General features: G+C 49.3%; 2 protein-coding genes across 2 annotated transcripts in view; one reads left to right on the top strand and one right to left on the bottom strand.

The window, feature by feature from the left end:
- SLC25A31 (solute carrier family 25 member 31) overlaps positions 1 to 2,022 on the top strand; it is a 98,870-nt gene extending 96,848 nt beyond the window's left edge. The window contains exon 6 of the mRNA XM_030191754.1: positions 1,572 to 2,022. Within this exon, the coding sequence (XP_030047614.1) occupies positions 1,572 to 1,772 (201 nt within the window). The 3' untranslated portion in view covers positions 1,773 to 2,022. The remainder of the gene's footprint in view (positions 1 to 1,571) is intronic.
- Positions 2,023 to 9,742: 7,720 nt separating this feature from the next.
- LOC115462710 (WD repeat-containing protein 49-like) overlaps positions 9,743 to 20,716 on the bottom strand; it is a 169,344-nt gene continuing 158,370 nt past the window's right edge. Inside the window, exon 26 of the mRNA XM_030192712.1 lies at positions 9,743 to 10,547. Within this exon, the coding sequence (XP_030048572.1) occupies positions 10,385 to 10,547 (163 nt within the window). The 3' untranslated portion in view covers positions 9,743 to 10,384. The remainder of the gene's footprint in view (positions 10,548 to 20,716) is intronic.

Raw genomic sequence — 20,716 nt, 5'->3', positions numbered from 1 at the left:
GTACCCCTCCCGCTTCGGCGGTGTTAGGGTCAGTCAGCTCCTCCCACGGTTGCGGTTGCAGGATAAGCCAGATCCCCCCGCATCGGCGGGTGTGGTGTCCCTCCCCCGCTCTGCGGGGATGAGCTGGACGGATTCCCCTCCCCCACTTGTGTGGGGATGAGCTGGGTTGATTCCCCTCCCCTGTTTCAGCGGTGGTGAGCTGGGCAGAGTGTCCCTTTGTGGGTGTAATTCTCTAAGTGCTGAGTCCTGCGGATGGAGCTTTGATATCGTCATACTGAGGAGTTTCCGGCAGCACATGACCACATATAGGGAGGCAAAAGGATTGCTCTCTATCTCCACCTGCTGGTAGATGGACACAACCCACCAGTCTATGGATTGATCGGCTATGATTAATGGAAAGAAAATTATCAGGTATGATACATAATTTTACCATCTGTATGTATAAACCACAGCATCACCCATACCATGCCCCCAACACACCTCTTCTACACACATGGAAATATGAATATGGCTGGTGTATCCATGTGTAAATCACCATCTTTCTAAAATCACAGTTTCCACAGACACAGTATACATGTATAAATAATGCAAGATATTCTAAGTGAAAATCACAAATAAGCCTTCAAAAATGAACTCTCAAAGACACGGTTGTTTATGCAAAGTTTAACCTGTTGTGATTTACTGATTTATATTGTGGCTATTTATTTGTAACTAGTAAAAAAGGCCCGTTTCTGACACAAATGAAATGGGCGCTAGCAAGGTTTTCCTCATTGAGCAGTTGCCTGTGAGGTGTGATGCCCCCCCTCCCGGCACCATCCCACCCACGGCGATGCATCCGGCCGCAGCCATCCGACCCACCGTGCCCATTGCACCCACCTTCGCATTGGTTTGGCGGCGGGGGACCCGGAACCCCGCCACCACAAGTCCTGTGTGCTGACTACGGCGTCATCGTCGGCGTTGGTAGCTGTGCAGGGCGAAGTTCTGTGCGTCTGACGTCATGCACGTGCAGGACGTCAGACGCACAGAAGCCCTGCCTCCACAGGCTAGGAACGCCGAAGATGACGCCGTAGTGAGCAGACAGGGCTTGTGCTGGCGGGGTTTTGGGTCCCCCGCCGGCAAAGCAACGCGAAGGTGGGTGTCTCAGGAGGGGGTTGTTGCGGGGGGGGTGCTGGAGGTCCTTGTGTTCAGCTGCAGCTTTGGGGGGGGGGGGGGGTCAACCGTTTGTTTAGTTGATTTTTTTTTCCTGCCCTCAACATCATGACATTTGACACGAGGGCGGGGCACGGGTCTGTGTGGTGGCTTCACCACCATGAATCCACGAACCGTTCTGGGAGACTGACTGACTTCAGTGACGTCAGTGTCCTCAGAACGTTGAGGTTGCTTTTTATTATAGTAGATGTTTGTAATGTGAAATCTGAGGTTGGATTTTAATGATTATATTTGAAATTTACTTGGAGATTTTATTTGATTTTAAAGCAATTAAACAAACTAAGGTGTAAGATCTATTTTCAATAATTTTATTCCTCGTCATGCATTAGTAAAACTTTTTTTGGTGGGGGGGGGGAATACAGAGTGGTGAGGCGGAACGGCAATACAGTGGAACCATTGACTGCTTCATGAAGATCTTCCAACAAGAGGGATTAAATGCTTTCTTCCGTGGAGCCTTTTCCAATGTCCTTCGTGGAACCGGAGGTGCTCTAGTGCTAGTTTTCTACGACAAGATACAGGAGTTGCTCGACCTTGGTCTTCCAAGTGGCTCAGGCTCTGATTGAGAAAGTGACTTAGCAGTCAGACTGTACAAACAAATTATACAGGTTTTTTTCTCTTTTTGATATTTTATTATGGTCAGTGTTCTAGTTAAATTAAAGTGCTAGCCAAAATCTAATGTTTTAGTAATTGAAATACTGCAAATCATTATATTGTACTTACAGATAACACTACAAAAAGTACTAAAAATGTTTTCTGCCATGTAATACCCATAATAGTGCTTCTTTAGTCATACATAACTTGCATTTCATGTGATGAAACAATAAACAAGTACAACAAAGAAATGGATTATCTTTTGAAACTGCTATATCATTTTAATACAATTTCCATAACAATCCATGGGGGCCATTACTAAAGAATGTTAAAAGTGTGTGTTATTGCGGTTTGTTTAAGGGCATATTTGTTAACTTATGTTAACCTGCTTTACACATTAGCCTGTGTTAGACATGTAACATGTTATTTTCTGCAGACCTTTATTATATTTAATGGAGCCTGTTCACTAATAACATTTTTAATTGTGGTAATGCTCACTTTAGGTTACTATACATTGGTACATGAACCCCATAATTCTATCAGATAACCTAAATTTAAGCATCAAATTTATAAAATACTGTCATCTGTGCATGTGGAGGAGTGGCCTAGTGGCTAGGGTGGTGGACTGGGGAACTGAGTTTGATTCCCACTTCAGGCACAGGCAGCTCCTTGTGACTCTGGGCAAGTCACTTAACCCTCCATTGCACCAGGTACAAATAAGAACCTGTATACAATATGTAAGCCGCATTGAGCCTGCCATGAGTGGGAAAGCGTGGGGTACAAATGTAACAAAAAAAAAATGTAAGTGCACACTTAACACATGCATAGGCCCTGAGGGGGCAATTCTCTAAAGGGCCCTAAAAATTGAGTGCCCAAAATCTGTGTGCTAAGATAGTATTCTATAAAAACATCTGGACACCCAAATTCCATTATAGAACAGAGCCTAAATTAACATTTAGGCACCTAACGTTAGGTGCCAACACTTACACCATGTAAAAGGCAGGTGTAAAAGTTTGTGCCTAAATGCTGGCACCTAGGTGCGCAGTTTACAGTATTCTATAAGTTTGGTGCCCAAGTATATGATCTGCCCCCTTTCCAGTTAGACACTAAAGCACTTAGGGGTCCTTTTATAAAGGTGCATAGGCACATGCATCCAACGCACGTCAGATTGGCACTACTGCCCAGCTTCCGTGTGCCCTGTTTTTGACACGCGGTAGAATATATTTTCTACCGCCTGGCGCTTACCTGGCGGTAATCAGCAGTTGACGCATGCGGGTCACTTACCGCCTGGTTAGTGCGTGAGACCTTACCGCTAAATCAATGGGTGGCAGTAAGGTCTCAAGCACTGGTTTTAATTTTGCCACATATCCATTTTCCAGCACAAAAAGGAAAATTCTTTTTTCCAGGCACGCTGAGAAAATGGACCTGCGCACATCCAAAACACGCACCTACACCAATGCAGGCCACTTTTAGGTGCGCCTTAGTAAAAGGACCTTTTAGGCAGCAACTTATAGAATAGAACTTAAGTGTAATTAGTCATCTAACTGCCATTTACCTCCATTTGGGCACCTAACTTCCATTCATATGCCTAAAGTTAGGCACCCAATTTGTGGAGCACAATATATATTTAGGGGTTAATTTACAGAATAGTGTAATTTAAGTATGTACAGTGGTGGAAATAAGTATTTGATCCCTTGCTGATTTTGTAAGTTTGCCCACTGACAAAGACATGAGCAGCCCATAATTGAAGGGTAGGTTATTGGTAACAGTGAGAGATAGCACATCACAAATTAAATCCGGAAAATCACATTGTGGAAAGTATATGAATTTATTTGCATTCTGCAGAGGGAAATAAGTATTTAATCCCTCTGGCAAACAAGACCTAATACTTGGTGGCAAAACCCTTGTTGGCAAGCACAGCGGTCAGACGTCTTCTGTAGTTGATGATGAGGTTTGCACACATGTCAGGAGGAATTTTGGTCCACTCCTCTTTGCAGATCATCTCTAAATCATTAAGAGTTCTGGGCTGTCGCTTGGCAACTCGCAGCTTCAGCTCCCTCCATAAGTTTTCAATGGGATTAAGGTCTGGTGACTGGCTAGGCCACTCCATGACCCTAATGTGCTTCTTCCTGAGCCACTCCTTTGTTGCCTTGGCTGTATGTTTTGGGTCATTGTCGTGCTGGAAGACCCAGCCACGACCCATTTTTAAGGCCCTGGCGGAGGGAAGGAGGTTGTCACTCAGAATTGTACGGTACATGGCCCCATCCATTCTCCCATTGATGCGGTGAAGTAGTCCTGTGCCCTTAGCAGAGAAACACCCCCAAAACATAACATTTCCACCTCCATGCTTGACAGTGGGGACGGTGTTCTTTGGGTCATAGGCAGCATTTCTCTTCCTCCAAACACGGCGAGTTGAGTTCATGCCAAAGAGCTCAATTTTTGTCTCATCTGACCACAGCACCTTCTCCCAATCACTCTCGGCATCATCCAGGTGTTCACTGGCAAACTTCAGACGGGCCGTCACATGTGCCTTCCGGAGCAGGGGGACCTTGCGGGCACTGCAGGATTGCAATCTGTTATGTCGTAATGTGTTACCAATGGTTTTCGTGGGGACAGTGGTCCCAGCTGCCTTGAGATCATTGACAAGTTCCCCCCTTGTAGTTGTAGGCTGATTTCTAACCTTCCTCATGATCAAGGATACCCCACGAGGTGAGATTTTGCGTGGAGCCCCAGATCTTTGTCGATTGACAGTCATTTTGTACTTCTTCCATTTTCTTACTATGGCACCAACAGTTGTCTCCTTCTCGCCCAGCGTCTTACTGATGGTTTTGTAGCCCATTCCAGCCTTGTGCAGGTGTATGATCTTGTCCCTGACATCCTTAGACAGCTCCTTGCTCTTGGCCATTTTGTAGAGGTTAGAGTCTGACTGATTCACTGAGTCTGTGGACAGGTGTCTTTCATACAGGTGACCATTGCCGACAGCTGTCTGTCATGCAGGTAACGAGTTGATTTGGAGCATCTACCTGGTCTGTAGGGGCCAGATCTCTTACTGGTTGGTGGGGGATCAAATACTTATTTCCCTCTCCAGAATGCAAATAAATTCATATACTTTCCACAATGTGATTTTCCGGATTTAATTTGTGATGTGCTATCTCTCACTGTTACCAATAACCTACCCTTCAATTATGGGCTGCTCATGTCTTTGTCAGTGGGCAAACTTACAAAATCAGCAAGGGATCAAATACTTATTTCCACCACTGTAAATATCATATATAGGTGCTAACATTCACACCATACATAGACCTAGTGTAAGTGGACTGACCTAAATGTAGACACGTTAATACCAACTTCCATATCATCATGCCGATCAATCCATAGACTGGTTTCAAAGCCTGAATCGCCTTTTTTGGACGTCAATTTGGAGTCCGGGCAGTGTCCCGGTTCTTCCTCCGGTGCGGCGGTTTTTCCCGCCATAAGCGTCCATCCCCCGCTGCTCGCCCCCTCCGTTTTGGCCGGCCACTCTGCTCGGATGGCTTCTTCTTGGGCCGCCCTCGAGGTGGGAGACGTTAATGCTATGGTCGCCCTTGATTCGGGCGACGGCAAGAAAGCAGCAAAAGTTAAGCGCCGTTTTTCCCGCGCGGCTCCTCGGAGTTTCGCGCCGGAGGCCATTTTGGATGCGCAGCATGTTTCTCCCCCGTTCTTGCGAGCGCCGGTTGAGGGTGCGTCTAGGGCCGTGGCCCAGGCTGCAGAAGTGCACAGTCTGGGGGGTTTCTCCCCTGAGTTCATTTTGCTGCTGCATCAGGCTTTTCTTATGCAAAACGCTGCCCCTGCTCCCCTGTCTGATACAGGGGTTGAGGCCTCCGGAAGCAAACGCCCTCGGGTGGATTCCCAGGCCCTAGAGGACTCTGTCTCCTCTGATGTAGATGAGGACAGCGTATCTGAGTTCTCCCAACGGTCCTTTGGGGATTCCTTGGAGGAGACGGATTCCCGCTCGGATGGAGCGGATGACCCCTCTGCAGCGCGGATCTTTCGCTCAGAGGATTTGCCCAACCTGTTAGTGCAGGCCATGAGCATTTTGAAGATTTCCTCTCCGGAGGACGTCTCTCCCTCAGCCTCTGCTGGCTTTGCCATTATGCTGGGGACGAAGCGCCCGCCTAGAACCTTCCACGTGCATGAAGCCATGCACACCTTGATTTCGGCTCAATGGGATTTCCCAGAAGCGAGCCTTAAAGTGGCTAGGGCTATGTCCCGCCTCTATCCTCTGCCTGAAGGTGAACGGGAGGCCTTTCTTTGGCCTACCGTGGATTCTTTAATCACTGCGGTGACTAAGAAAATGGCGTTGCCGGTGGAAGGTGGCACGGCCCTAAAGGACGCCCAAGACAGAAGATTGGAGGCGGCTTTAAAGTCGTCCTTCGAGGCGGCTGCTTTAAGTTTGCAGGCCTCAGTTTGCGGCTCCTATGTGGCCAGGGCGTGCCTGACGATGGTGCAGCGGGCTTCCCCCTCAGATCCTTCCTTGAGGGCTGATTGGCCGGCCCTGGAATCGGGCTTGGCCTATTTGGCAGACTTGCTGTATGATGTCTTGAGAGCCTCGGCTAAAGATATGGCTCAGACAGTCTCTGCACGGCGCTGGCTTTGGCTGAAGCATTGGTCTTCTGACCACGCCTCTAAGTCTCGCCTGGCTAAGTTGCCTTTTAAAGGCAAGCTGCTCTTTGGGGTTGAGCTGGACAAGATTGTGACCGATCTCGGCACGTCTAAGGGCAAGAGGTTACCGGAGGTCAGGGCTCGGGCCAGTGGTGCCCGCCCCGGTTCCTCCAAAGGAAGGTTTCAGGAAGCCCATCGGTATCGCCCGGGACACTGACCGGACTCCAAATTGACGCCCAAAAAAGGCAATTCAGGCTTTGAAACCAGTCTATGGATTGATCGGCTATGATTAATGGAAAGAAAATTATCAGGTATGATACATAATTTTACCTTATGCTAGTATTCTAGAATGGAAATTACACGCGTAAGTACCATTATAGATTCTTTGTCATCAGTAGTATATGAATCCAGAAACTGATGGGTTATGTCTGTCTACCAGCAGGTGGAGATAGCACAACTTAACTCTTTCTTATAGGATGGTGAGGCTTCTGTTCAGTTAGTGTATCTCTAGCAGGCTGTAGATGGTCTCCTAGAGGCTTCTGGTTTCTGCTGCTTTGGCCTTCAGCCAGCCCCTGGGTCTTCCCTGTGCTGCATCTTGCCTTCTCTGATACAATTTCTTGTGGGTAGAACATATCAGAGGGATGACCCAGGGACTGGCCAAAGGAAACCTATCATGCTGCTGCCACTGCCGGCCAACATAAACTTTACAGGACTGCAGGGGAGTGAGAAAAGTGAGGTAACAGTTCTGGACTTACGAGGAGGGGGAGGGAGAATCAGAAGTGATGCAATGATGGTGGTGGGGGGGGGGGGGGGGCGCTGCCAAAGCAAGTTGGCTCAGCGTGCCACTGTCTCTCAAGCTGGGAGGGGAGGGGAGACTTTCCATGGTTTCTGTTCCTCCTGCCTTTCCTCACTTGCTGGAGGAAGGGAAAATTATTTTAAATGAGTTGGACGATGCTATAGCTGTCTGCATGATCCATAGAGAGGCGCTGAATTTCCTACCGATATATCGACCCTGAGGGACCCCTCTAGGATGCCTACATACCAAAGAAGACTCCTTTCAGAAGGCTGTCCTTCATCATTACCTTGTGGGTTAATACATATTACCAATGTTTGTGTGTGTGAAGGAATAACTATGTCCTAGTATGCACTCCATCCTAATAAGACAACTAAACATCTAGGTATTAAATGATAAGAAGAGAAGGTAGGTTTCAAAGATATAAGATTTTATTCTTACCCAGGCAATACAAGACAATCAGGACCATCAATCAAACTTCAGATCTGACCGGCAGCATATCTGGATGGCATCTGGAACTTCTCCAGCCACACCCAGATTTGCAGCCACTTTTATACCCTTCTGACTACATTAAAACCAATGGCTCTTCATTGACTTCAATGTTAAAAGTTGTTTATTCCAAACTCGCTTAACCGCAACCGAAAAACTCCCTCCACCTTTCGCTCAACTGTCATTCCCCCCCCCCCCCCCCCTTGCACCTGCTATGATATTTCAAGAAGACAACTTTTTTCTAACTTAGATGCAGAAGTAAGGGAATCCATTTTGTGACAGTTTCCATTGTGTTTTCAAATTCCTTGACCAAACTTTTCCTATTCTAGCTTTAGTCTGGCCCTTAGGCTAGGCCCTGCTTTTCCAGCAGACTTTGGCTGCATAAGCCAATTTATCTTTAGTTCGGCCTAGTTTCTAATAGACCAGATCCTTCAAACTTGGCCTCCCACCATTCCGGTGGGGGCCATTAGCTGATCTTAACAATATCAGCTGCAACCCACATAAATCTTGGCAGCAAACTCTTGGCCAGTGAACCCAGTATTCAATGCTCATGCCCAGACATGGCCTGTCATTGAATATATGGCGATAATTTAGTCAGGGACGGTCAGCGTTTAAAAACATGCTGACTACCCCTGGCTGAATATTGACCGACTAGTATCCAAGAATAAAGGATTCAATAAAATTAAAAAGTCGAGTCCAACAATGGTTTTCTCTCTTTTTTTGTGTGTGTTTATAAAAAAAAAATCAGGTTTCCATAAACAGGTTTTGAATAGAAAAAGAACAAAGAATATGGTTAGGCTAAACTTTTTATGTACAAACATAATTTCTGTGCTAAAACTAACATTTTTTTCCCATAAATCCTGATTTGGCTTGCACAGTTTTCAGAAGTGTATCCTTATGTTTTCTTCAGTGTGGTCCAGTTTTGAAAACAAATATTCTGTATCCAGTTGTCCATAATATTTCATTGTCTCTGTGTTCTCAGTTTGAAAAGATAGATGGAAACCACTCTAGAAGGGGACAAAAGATTTCCCTATGTAATGTCTTCTTGCATTAGAAAGCAGCTTTTCTTGTAACATAACGTAGAGGGGCATAATCGCCGCAAACAGCGGTCCCGAACCGTATTATCAAAAAAGATGGGTGGCCATCTTTCGTTTCGATAATACAGTTGGGGCCGGCCAAATGTCAGAGATGGCTGGCCTTGGTTTTCGCCGATAATGGAAACCGAGGCCGGCCATCTCAAACCCGGCCAAATCCAAGGCATTTGGTCGTGGGAGGGGCCAGCATTTGTAGTGCACTGGTCCCCATCACATGCCAGGACACCAACCGCGCACCCTAGAGTGCACTGCATTGGACTTCAAAAATTGCTCCCAAGTGCGTACCTCCCTTACCTTGGGTGCTGAGCCCCACCAAATCCCCCCCAAAACCCACACCTATACAATACTACCATAGCCCTAAGGGGTGAAGGGGGGCACCTACATGTGAGTACAGTGGGGTTTGGAGGGCTTCCATTTACCACCACAAGTGTAAGGTAGGGAGGGATGGGCCTGGGTCCACCTGCCTGAAGTGCACTGCACCCATTAAAAACTGCTCCAGGGATCTGCATACTACTGTCATGGAGCTGGGTATGACATTGCAGGCTGGCATAGAGGCTGGCAAAAAATGTGTTTTTTGGGTGGGAGGGGGGTTGGTGACCACTGGAGGAGTAAGGGGAGGTCATCCCTGATTCCCTCCGGTGGTCATCTGCTCAGTTGGGGCACTTTTTTGAGGCTTGGTCCTAAAAATAAATGGACCACGTGAAGGCGGCGAAGTGCTCGTCAGAGCCGGCCTTTTTTTCCATTATCAAGCACACCCCCGTCCCGCCTTCCATACCCTGCCGAAACGCCCCCTTGAAGTTTGGCCGCCCCTGCGACGGAAAGCAGTTGAAGCCGGCGAAAATCGGCTTTCAATTATACCGATTTCGCCGGCTTCAGGAGATGGGCGGCCATCTCCCGATTTGTGTCGGCGGCCTTCTCGTTCGAAAATAAGCTGGATAGTAACATAGTAGATGATGGCACATAAAGACCTGTAAGGTCCATCCAGTCTGTAAAGAGATATTATGAAATTGGAGTGTAGAAAATGCCAAGGAGTTCTTTGAGAAAGAGACAACTCCAGTTTGGGGTTTTTCTCTGTGAAGCTTTTGAGAATTAAGACCATTGTCAGAAACCAAGAATTTCCAGCTTTAGCGCCTTTTAGGATTTGCTACGCCAGGATTATCTAGCTTTCCCCTCAGTCTGTTTCCTTCATTGAAGTGAGCTGGAAGTTACAAAGAATCATCTTAACTTGTGCATTATGCTTTTGATTTGCAAAAAAAAGAACTAACCTTTGCACAACCAAAACAAACCACAAACAGCAAAGGTGACACAAAAGACCCAAGGCAAATGGTATGGTGCAATCATTTTTAAGTATCAATAACTCATGATAATAATAATAATAATGCCATTGACACCTTTGCTGTTTGGGGGGAGGAGTTAATACTTTTGATTAACTTTAGAGGAAGTTTAAACTGAATCATTCAATCTAATAAAACTAAACAAATTTAAAATACATATAAATCTCTGCTCATTTCTCATCTGTGAAATGAATTCCTAACGGCCCACGTATGTATCGGATGACATGTTCTGCTTAGAAAGTCAAGTCATATGGGTCATTGAGTTCGGCTGCAGGGTTTGGCTTGTGGATAGCTGGGGTTAAGTATGCAAGCTCACAGAGCTGAAGAGACTGGTAGGCATTCAGTCTGCCACATGGTTGCTGAAGTTCCACTTGCTTGTGCCTATAATGTTGAGTTCTAAAAAGGGGGAAAAAGGACAGTTCTTATTATGAAGCAATGATGAGTGTCTCTTCCCACAAAATGTTACTCACTTTCATTTTGGTTTTTGAATACCATTTTTAATTTTATTTGAAATACAGGTGCCTGATATCTGGGCCTGCTCCCTTCAAGCTGCTGCCATCACTAAACCAATAATCAAGCCTTCTCCAGCCCATTCCCACCTAATCCCAGACTCCTCTTGTAGCCTGAGTAAAACCTTATGATCTTTGACTGCTCCTTCCCCAATGCTGCTCCTGCTTAAAATGGAACTGGCCTCATGTTTGCCAGTACAATTTTAAGCAGCAGTTGCAGGAGTGATGGGATTGTTTTTGTCAGAAGAAGACTTTACTCAGGATAAGAGGTGGGTTCTGTGGGCAGGTGTAGGGCCTGTAGGGAAGGGACCTGTTAACTTACGTGGTGGCAAAAGCTTGGCAGAATAGGGGTAAGAGGTTTTCTTTCATTTTGAGCATTTTCATTTTTTTAAAGAAATGAAAATTAAGAAAAGAATTTAAAAAATTGTAATGGCTAGATTTGCTAAAGCGCATCATTTAGTGTGTATTATTAGTAAATAGATCCCATTGCATAACGTGGGACCTATGGTAAATAATGTGGATTAACATGGTAGCACACTTTAGTAATCCAGTTAGCCCTAAGTGCATGAAGCCAAGAAATTAAGCTGGTGATACCTAAGTCACACATCCATGAGATGGCTGATTTAGAATGTGGCATGCTTATGTTTGAAAGATCACAAAGTTGGACAACATATGATAACAGGTAGCAGCAATATGGTGATAATCTCTTTCTCCGAGGACAAGCAGGCTGCTTGTTCTCACTGATGGGTGACGTCCACGGCAGCCCCTCCAATCGGAATCTTCACTAGCAAAGTCCTTTGCTAGCCCTCGCGCGCACCGCGCATGCGCGGCCGTCTTCCCGCCCGAAACTGGCTCGAGCCGGCCAGTCTTCTTTTCTCCGCACTCGGTACGGTCGTGTTTTCGCCGTGTCGAGCCCCGGAAAGTCGACCTCGCGCGTCCTTTTTCGACGTGTTTTTTCTTCGGAAAATCCTTTAAAACTGTTCGGGAAGTGCTCCGGAAGCCCTCTCGGGTTTCGTTTTGCCCCTTCCCGTATTTTCAGATTTTGCCCCGGTAAGTTTTCTTTCGTCGTCGGGGTAGGCCTCTTTTCGGCCTCGGTCGAGATTTTTCTCCCTCAAAGTTTTGGTGCTCATTTTCGCCTTTTCGGATTTTGATTTCGCCGGCGTGATTTTTCCGCCCATGACATCGAAACCTTCCAGCGGCTTCAAGAAGTGCACCCAGTGCGCCCGGGTAATCTCGCTCACTGACAGGCACGCGTCGTGTCTTCAGTGTCTGGGGGCCGAGCACCGCCCTCAGGCCTGTAGTCTGTGTTCCCTTTTGCAAAGGCGGACTCAGGTAGCGAGATTGGCCCAGTGGAACGTTTTGTTCTCGGGCTCTTCGTCGGCATCGGCACCGGGGGTATCGAGTGCATCGACGTCTTCAGCGTCCAGAGCTTCATCCTCGGCCGCCAGTGCATCGAGTGCATCGGCCCTCTGCATCGGCGCCGAGACATCGGATAGCTGCATCGACGTCGGTGGTACCGGGACCTCGTCTGCTGATGTCGTCGGACGGTGGTGCATCGTCTGGAGTGCAGGTGAGGGCTGTCCATTCCCCTGCTGGTGGCGGTGAGCCTTCGGGTGGGTCTCCCCCTACCCTGAGGGCTCCTGCGGTACAGCCCCCCCGAGACCGACCTCCTTCGGCCTCGGCCCCGAGGAAGCGACGGCTGGATTCTACGTCCTCCTCGTCGGTACCGGGAAGCTCCGGTGACATGCTTCGTTCCAAGAAGTCGAAGAAGCATCGTCACCGGTCCCCTTCCCGTGTCGGTACCGAGAGCTCTGGGTCGCCGAGGGAGTCGGCACCCAGCAGGCATCGGCACCGAGAGGACCGCTCACCCTCTGTTCAGGAGGTGTCGATGCGCTCCACTCTGGACAGCCCGGAACAGCCTCCACGCCCGGAACAGGTTCTGACATCGACGCCTGCATCGACACCCATGCCTTTCTCTGCAGCCGCTCTGAACGAGAGCCTCCGGGCCGTTCTCCCAGAGATCCTGGGAGAGCTGTTGCGCCCTACCCCTCCGGTACCGGCGGTGCTTGCGCCACCGGTACCGTCGAGCGTGGCGCCGGCTGGCCCATCGCCCGAGGTGAGGTCCCCGGCGTCGGTACCGCGTGCGGTGCCGACTGCCGTCGCCTCCCAGGAGGGCTCCCCGACTACGTCGGCGGAGGGAGCTTCGCCGATGCGGGCGAGGGAGTCTACCTCTCGACGCCCCCATCGTGGACGTGGCTCCACGGAGTCGAGTCGGGCACGGTTGCAGACACAGGTCCGTGAACTTGTGTCTGACACCGAGGGTGAGGCCTCGTGGGAAGAGGAAGAAGACCCCAGATATTTCTCTGACGAGGAGTCTGAGGGTCTTCCTTCCGATCCCACTCCCTCTCCTGAAAGACAGCTTTCTCCTCCTGAGAGTCTGTCTTTCGCTTCCTTTGTCCGGGAGATGTCTACGGCCATCCCCTTCCCGGTGGTTGTGGAGGACGAGCCCAGGGCTGAAATGTTTGAGCTCCTGGACTATCCTTCTCCACCTAAGGAAGCGTCCACTGTTCCCTTGCACCATGTCCTAAAAAAGACATTGCTTGCGAACTGGACAAAACCTTTAACTAATCCCCACATCCCCAAGAAGATCGAGTCCCAGTACCGGATCCATGAGGACCCAGATCTGATGCGCACCCAGTTGCCTCATGATTCTGGAGTTGTGGATCTGGCCCTAAAGAAGGCTAAGAGTTCTAGGGAGCATGCTTCGGCGCCCCCGGGCAAGGACTCTAGAACCTTAGACTCCTTTGGGAGGAAGGCCTACCATTCTTCTATGCTCGTGGCCAAAATTCAGTCTTGCCAGCTCTACACGAGCATACACATGCGGAACAATGTGCGGCAGTTGGCGGGCTTGGTTGATGCGCTCCCCCCGGAGCAAGCCAAGCCTTTTCAGGAGGTGGTCAGGCAGCTGAAGGCGTGCAGAAAATTCCTGGCCAGAGGGGTGTATGACACCTTCGATGTTGCGTCCAGGGCCGCTGCTCAAGGTGTGGTGATGCGCAGGCTCTCATGGCTGCGTGCCTCCGACCTGGAGAATAGAATCCAGCAGCGGATTGCGGACTCGCCTTGCCGTGCGGATAACATTTTTGGAAAGAAAGTCGAACAGGTGGTAGAGCAGCTCCACCAGCGGGACACCGCATTCGACAAGTTCTCCCGCCGGCAGCCTTCAGCCTCTACCTCTACAGGTAGAAGATTTTTTGGGGAAAGGAAGACTGTTCCCTACTCTTCTGGCAAGCGTAGGTACAATCCTCCTTCTCGACAGCCTGCGGCCCAGGCTAAGCCCCAGCGCGCTCGCTCTCGTCAGCAGCGTGCGACTCAGCAAGGCCCCTCGGCTCCCCAGCAAAAGCAAGGGGCGAGCTTTTGACTGGCTCCAGCAGAGCATAGCCGACATCCAAGTGTCAGTGCCGGGCGACCTGCCAGTCGGAGGGAGGTTGAAAGCTTTTCACCAAAGGTGGCCTCTCATAACCTCCGATCAGTGGGTTCTCCAAATAGTCCGGCAAGGATACACCCTCAATTTGGCCTCAAAACCTCCAAATTGTCCACCGGGAGCTCAGTCTTACAGCTTCCAGCACAAGCAGGTACTTGCAGAGGAACTCTCCGCCCTTCTCAGCGCCAATGCGGTCGAGCCCGTGCCATCCGGGCAAGAAGGGCTGGGATTCTATTCCAGGTACTTCCTTGTGGAAAAGAAAACAGGGGGGATGCGTCCCATCCTAGACCTAAGGGCCCTGAACAAATATCTGGTCAAAGAAAAGTTCAGGATGCTTTCCCTGGGCACCCTACTTCCCATGATTCAGGAAAACGATTGGCTATGCTCTCTGGACTTGAAGGATGCCTACACACACATCCCGATACTGCCAGCTCACAGACAGTATCTGCGATTTCAGCTGGGCACACGTCACTTCCAGTACTGTGTGCTACCCTTTGGGCTCGCCTCTGCGCCCAGGGTGTTCACAAAGTGCTTGGCTGTAGTCGCAGCGGCACTTCGCAGGCTGGGGGTGCACGTGTTCCCATATCTCGACGATTGGCTGGTGAAGAACACGTCCGAGGCAGGAGCCCTGCAGTCCATGCAGATGACTATTCGCCTCCTGGAGCTACTGGGGTTTGTGATAAATTATCCAAAGTCCCATCTTCTCCCAGTGCAGAGACTCGAGTTCATAGGAGCTCTGCTGGATTCTCGGACGGCTCGCGCCTATCTCCCAGAGGCGAGAGCCAACAACTTGTTGTCCCTCGTCTCGCGGGTGCGAGCGTCCCAGCAGATCACAGCTCGGCAGATGTTGAGATTGCTGGGCCACATGGCCTCCACAGTTCATGTGACTCCCATGGCCCGCCTTCACATGAGATCTGCTCAATGGACCCTAGCTTCCCAGTGGTTTCAGGCTGCTGGGGATCTAGAAGACGTGATCCACCTGTCCACGAGTTTTCTCGAATCCCTGTATTGGTGGACGATTTGGTCCAATTTGACTCTGGGACGTCCTTTCCAAATTCCTCAGCCACAAAAAGTGCTGACCACGGATGCGTCTCTCCTGGGATGGGGAGCTCATGTCGATGGGCTTCACACCCAAGGAAGCTGGTCCCTCCAGGAACGCGATCTACAGATCAATCTTCTGGAGTTGCGAGTGATCTGGAACGCTCTGAAGGCTTTCAGAGATCGGCTGTCCCACCAAATTATCCAAATTCAGACAGACAACCAGGTTGCCATGTACTACGTCAACAAGCAGGGGGGCACCGGATCTCGCCCCCTGTGTCAGGAAGCCGTCAGCATGTGGCTCTGGGCTCGCCGTCACGGCATGGTGCTCCAAGCCACATATCTGGCAGGCGTAAACAACAGTCTGGCCGACAGACTGAGCAGGATTATGCAACCTCACGAGTGGTCGCTCAACTCCCGAGTGGTGCGCCAGATCTTCCAAGCATGGGGCACCCCCTTGGTGGATCTCTTCGCATCTCGAGCCAACCACAAAGTCCCTCAGTTCTGTTCCAGGCTTCAGGCCCACGGCAGACTGGCATCGGATGCCTTCCTCCTGGATTGGGGGGAGGGCCTGCTGTATGCTTATCCTCCCATTCCTCTGGTGGGGAAGACTTTGTTGAAACTCAAGCAAGACCGAGGCACCATGATTCTGATTGCTCCTTTTTGGCCGCGTCAGATCTGGTTCCCTCTTCTTCTGGAGTTATCCTCCGAAGAACCGTGGAGATTGGAGTGTTTTCCGACCCTCATCACGCAGGACGAAGGGGCTCTTCTGCATCCCAGCCTCCGGTCCCTGGCTCTCACGGCCTGGATGTTGAGAGCGTAGACTTTGCCTCTTTGGGTCTGTCAGAGGGTGTCTCCCGCATCTTGCTTGCTTCCAGGAAAGATTCCACTAAGAGGAGTTACTTCTTTCTGTGGAGGAGGTTTGCCGTCTGGTGTGACAGCAAGGCCCTAGATCCTCGCTCTTGTCCTACACAGACCCTGCTTGAATACCTTCTGCACTTGTCTGAGTCTGGTCTCAAGACCAACTCTGTAAGGGTTCACCTTAGTGCAATCAGTGCATACCATTACCGTGTGGAAGGTAAGCCGATCTCGGGACAGCCTTTAGTTGTTCGCTTCATGAGAGGTTTGCTTTTGTCAAAGCCCCCTGTCAAGCCTCCTACAGTGTCATGGGATCTCAATGTCGTTCTCACCCAGCTGATGAAACCTCCTTTTGAGCCACTGAACTCCTGCCATCTGAAGTACTTGACCTGGAAGGTCATTTTCTTGGTGGCAGTTACTTCAGCTCGTAGAGTCAGTGAGCTTCAGGCCCTGGTAGCCCAGGCCCCTTTCACCAAATTTCATCATAACAGAGTAGTCCTCCGCACTCACCCTAAGTTCTTGCCAAAGGTCGTGTCGGAGTTCCATCTGAACCAGTCAATTGTCTTGCCAACATTCTTTCCCCGTCCTCATTCCTGCCCTGCTGAACGTCAGCTGCACACATTGGACTGCAAGAGAGCATTGGCCTTCTACCTGGAGCGGACACAGCCCAACAGACAGTCCGCCCAATTGTTTGTTTCTTTTGATCCCAACAGGAGGGGAGTGGCTGTGGGGAAACGCACCATATCCAATTGGCTAGCAGATTGCATTTCCTTCACTTACGCCCAGGCGGGGCTGGCTCTTGAGGGTCATGTCACGGCTCATAATGTCAGAGCCATGGCTGCGTCGGTAGCCCACTTGAAGTCAGCCTCTATTGAAGAAATTTGTAAAGCTGCGACGTGGTCATCTGTCCACACATTCACATCTCATTACTGCCTGCAGCAGGATACCCGACGCGACAGTCAGTTCGGGCAGTCAGTTCTTCAGAACCTGTTTGGGCTTTAGGATCCAACTCCACCCCCCGAGGGCCCTGTTTGTTCTGTTCCAGGCTGCACTCTCAGTTAGTTGGTAATTTTTTTTTAGGTCAATCTCAGTTATGTCCTCGCCGTTGCGAGGCCCAATTGACCATGGTTGTTGTTTTGAGTGAGCCTGGGGGCTAGGGATACTCCATCAGTGAGAACAAGCAGCCTGCTTGTCCTCGGAGAAAGCGAATGCTACATACCTGTAGAAGGTATTCTCCGAGGACAGCAGGCTGATTGTTCTCACAAACCCGCCCACCTCCCCTTTGGAGTTGTGTCTTCCCTTGTCTTTGTCTTGCTACATATGAGACTGGCCGGCTCGAGCCGGTTTCGGGCGGGAAGACAGCCGCGCGGGCGCGCGAGGGCTAGCAAAGGACTTTGCTAGTGAAGATTCCGATTGGAGGGGCTGCCATGGACGTCACCCATCAGTGAGAACAATCAGCCTGCTGTCCTCGGAGAATACCTTCTACAGGTATGTAGCATTCGCTTTCTCTGAGGACAAGCAGGACAGATGGGTGACATCATCTGATGGAACCCTGGCGCGGATGCTACCCACCATTCAAACAAAACCTTCCAGAAGCCTTTGGTAGGCCTGCACCATGCATGCACGAGTGCCTTCCCAAGTTGAGCAGGATCTGCAGTTTTCACTTTTCCACAGAGCTGTGAAGACATGGCTTCAATCACAGCAGCGAGTGATTTTTACCTTACAGTACCTCATAGCCTTCCTGTCCTTATTTGTGCGAGTAGCTTGGGATTTATTCCTTTCATCGTGTTTTTTCTTAGTTTTTTGGCCTTTATTGTGTTTCTTTTTCAGCAGCTCTCAGCTGTTTTAGGCCTGAGTTCCCAGCTAGTTTTATTTTAATTGTTTCTTTTTGTCATCATTGACTTGTTTAATTTTGCTGTGGCTATTTTTCCCATTTATTTATTTTTTACATTTGTATCCCACATTTTCCCACCTTTTTGCAGGCTCAATGTGGCTTACATAGTACCGTAAATGGCATTAGCCGATTCCGGTTTGAACAAATACAGGTATGAACAATACAAGGTGAAATTGTGGTAGAATGGGTTACATGTATGGTAAATACAATTGGAGGAACTTAGAGAGGGAGAGGAAGAGTTAGGATATGTCCATTACGGTCTTTGGTTACGTTGTGTTGCAGGTATCCAGGTTTTTTATGTTGGGTTGGTGAGGTATGCTTTTCTGAACAGGTCTGTCTTTAGTACTTTCCGGAAATTTGGGTGGTTGAGTGTAGTTTTTACTACTTTTGGTAGTGTGTTCCATAGTTGTGCGCTTAAGTAGGAAAAGCTGGATGCATAAGTGGATTTGTATTTGAGTCATTTGATGCTTGGGTAGTGGAGGTTTAGGTATGATCGTGCTGATTTTATGGTGTTTCTGGTTGGCAGGTTGATGAGGTCTGTCATGTACCCCGGTGCTTCACCATAGATAATTTTGTGAACTGTCGTGCAGATTTTGAAAGCGATACGTTCCTTAATTGGAAGCCAGTGCAGTTCTCAGAGTGGTTTTGTGCTGTCAAAACGCGTTTTTCCAAATATAAGCCTAGCTGCTGTGTTTTGGGTGGTCTGAAGTTTCTTTAAAATTTGTTCTTTGCATCCCGCATAGATTCCATTGCAGTAGTCTGCGTGGCTTAGTACCATTGACTGTATCAGGTTACGAAATATTTCCCCCGGGAAGAATGGTCTCATGCGTTTGAGTTTCCACATTGAGAGAAACATTTTCTGTATGGTGGATTTAGCTTGGGTCTCTAGCATAGGCGTAGTTTGACTGTTTCATTTGGGGGGGGGGCAAAGGATGAGCGGAGCATATTAGCATATTCATTTGCATATAAACATATGCAAATGAATATGCTAATATGGAGGAAGGAATTGAAATTTACAGGCAAAATATCACAGATGCACATTTCAAAAAGCTGACATATTTCAATTAATAAATTCTGAATAAAATACTTTTATCTACCTTTGTTGTCTGATCATTTAGTTTTTCTATTCGCTTTGGTCCCAGTGTCTTCTGTTTTATGCAGTGTCTTCTTTCCAGTAGGCTTCCCTCTGCTCCCCACCCCTCCCAGCCCCATCCATCTTCTGTTCCTTCCCTCTGCTCACCATCCCTCCGTCCCATCCATCTTCTGCTCCTTCCCTCTGCTGTGCCTGACCTCTCCCAATCCCATCCATCTCCTGGTCCATCCCTCTGCTCCCCACCCCTCCCAGTCCCATCCATCTCTTGCTCCTTCCCTCTGCTCCCAATGCTCCCAGTCCCATCCATCTGTTGCTCCTTCCCTCTGCTCCCCACCCCTCCCAGTCCCAACCATCTCTTGCTCCTTCCCTCTGCTCCCCACCCCTCCCAGTCCCATCCATCTTCCCTCTGCTCCCCACCCCTCCCAGTCCCATCCATCTTCCATCTGCTGCCCTCCCCCCCCCCCCCCCCCCCGTGAGGTCCAAGATCATGACTCCGTCTACCCCCTCTCTTCCTCCCTCCGGCGCAGGCAGCAGTCTTTGCCAGCATTCCTGGCAGCGGCAGCGATGTACACGCTGCCTTCGGTCTGCCCCGGAAGCCTTCTCTTCAAGTTCCTGTTCCCACCTATGCGGGAACAGGAACTTGAAGAGTAGGCTTTGGGGCAGAGCCTAAGGCAGCGTGTACAACGCTACCGCTGCCAGGAACGCTGGCAAAGACTGCTGCCTGCACCGGAGGGAGGGAGGGAGGAAGAGAGGGGTGTAGACGGACACGCTCCTCTCCGTCCGCTTGGCTTCCCTGCCCTCTCTGTCTGCGTCCCACCCGAAAGGAAATGATGTCAGAGGAAGGCAGGATGCAGACAGAGAGGGCAGGGAAGCCAAGCGGACGGAGAGGAGTAGTGCGTGCCTGCCTGCTTGTTTTTTGTTTGTTTTTTTAACTATTGGCGCGGCGGCGCCTCATTGTCGTTTGGGGGGGCATTGCCCCCCTCGCCCCCCCAGTCTACGCCCATGGTCTCTAGTGAGAAGTTTCGGTTGATTGTTAACTCCAAGGATTTTCAGGCTGTCTGATATAGGGAGGGTGTATTCTGGGGTGTTAATGTTTGTGGGTTTGTATGTGTTGTATTGGGATGAGATGATGAGACAGTGTGTTTTTTCTGTGTTGAGTTTAGTTGGAATGCATTTGCCCATGAGTTCATGATGTCTAGGCTGAGCTTGATTTCATTGGTGATTTCTGTCAGATCATGTTTGTAAGGGATGTATAATGTAACATCATCAGTGTAGATAAATGGGTTAAGGCCTTGGCTAGTGGGACCATCATGAGGTTGAAAAGGATCGGTGATAGTGGTGATCCTTGCGGTACTCCACAATCTGGTTTCCAGGGTGACAATTTGTTTGTGCTTGATTTCACTTGGTATGTTCTGGTGGTTAAAAAACCCTTGATCCAATTGAGAGTGTTACCACGGATTTCGAAGTAATCTAAGAGTCTTAGTAGTTTGTTATGGTTAACCATGTCGAATGCACTGGACATGTAAAATTGGAGGAGGAGAATGCTTTTGCCTATGGCTATCTCCTGCTTGAATTTAGTTTGGAGAGTAAGTAGTACTATTTCAATGCTGTGTAGGGGTCAAAATCCTGATTGTGGCTCGTGTAGGTGCCCAGAAACCTTCCCATGGGTTTAAGCAGTACACAGACTGCAAT

This window comes from Microcaecilia unicolor, chromosome 2 (assembly GCF_901765095.1).
Source record: "Microcaecilia unicolor chromosome 2, aMicUni1.1, whole genome shotgun sequence".
NCBI lineage: Eukaryota > Metazoa > Chordata > Amphibia > Gymnophiona > Siphonopidae > Microcaecilia > Microcaecilia unicolor.
This window is presented reverse-complemented; position numbering and strand designations above follow the sequence as displayed.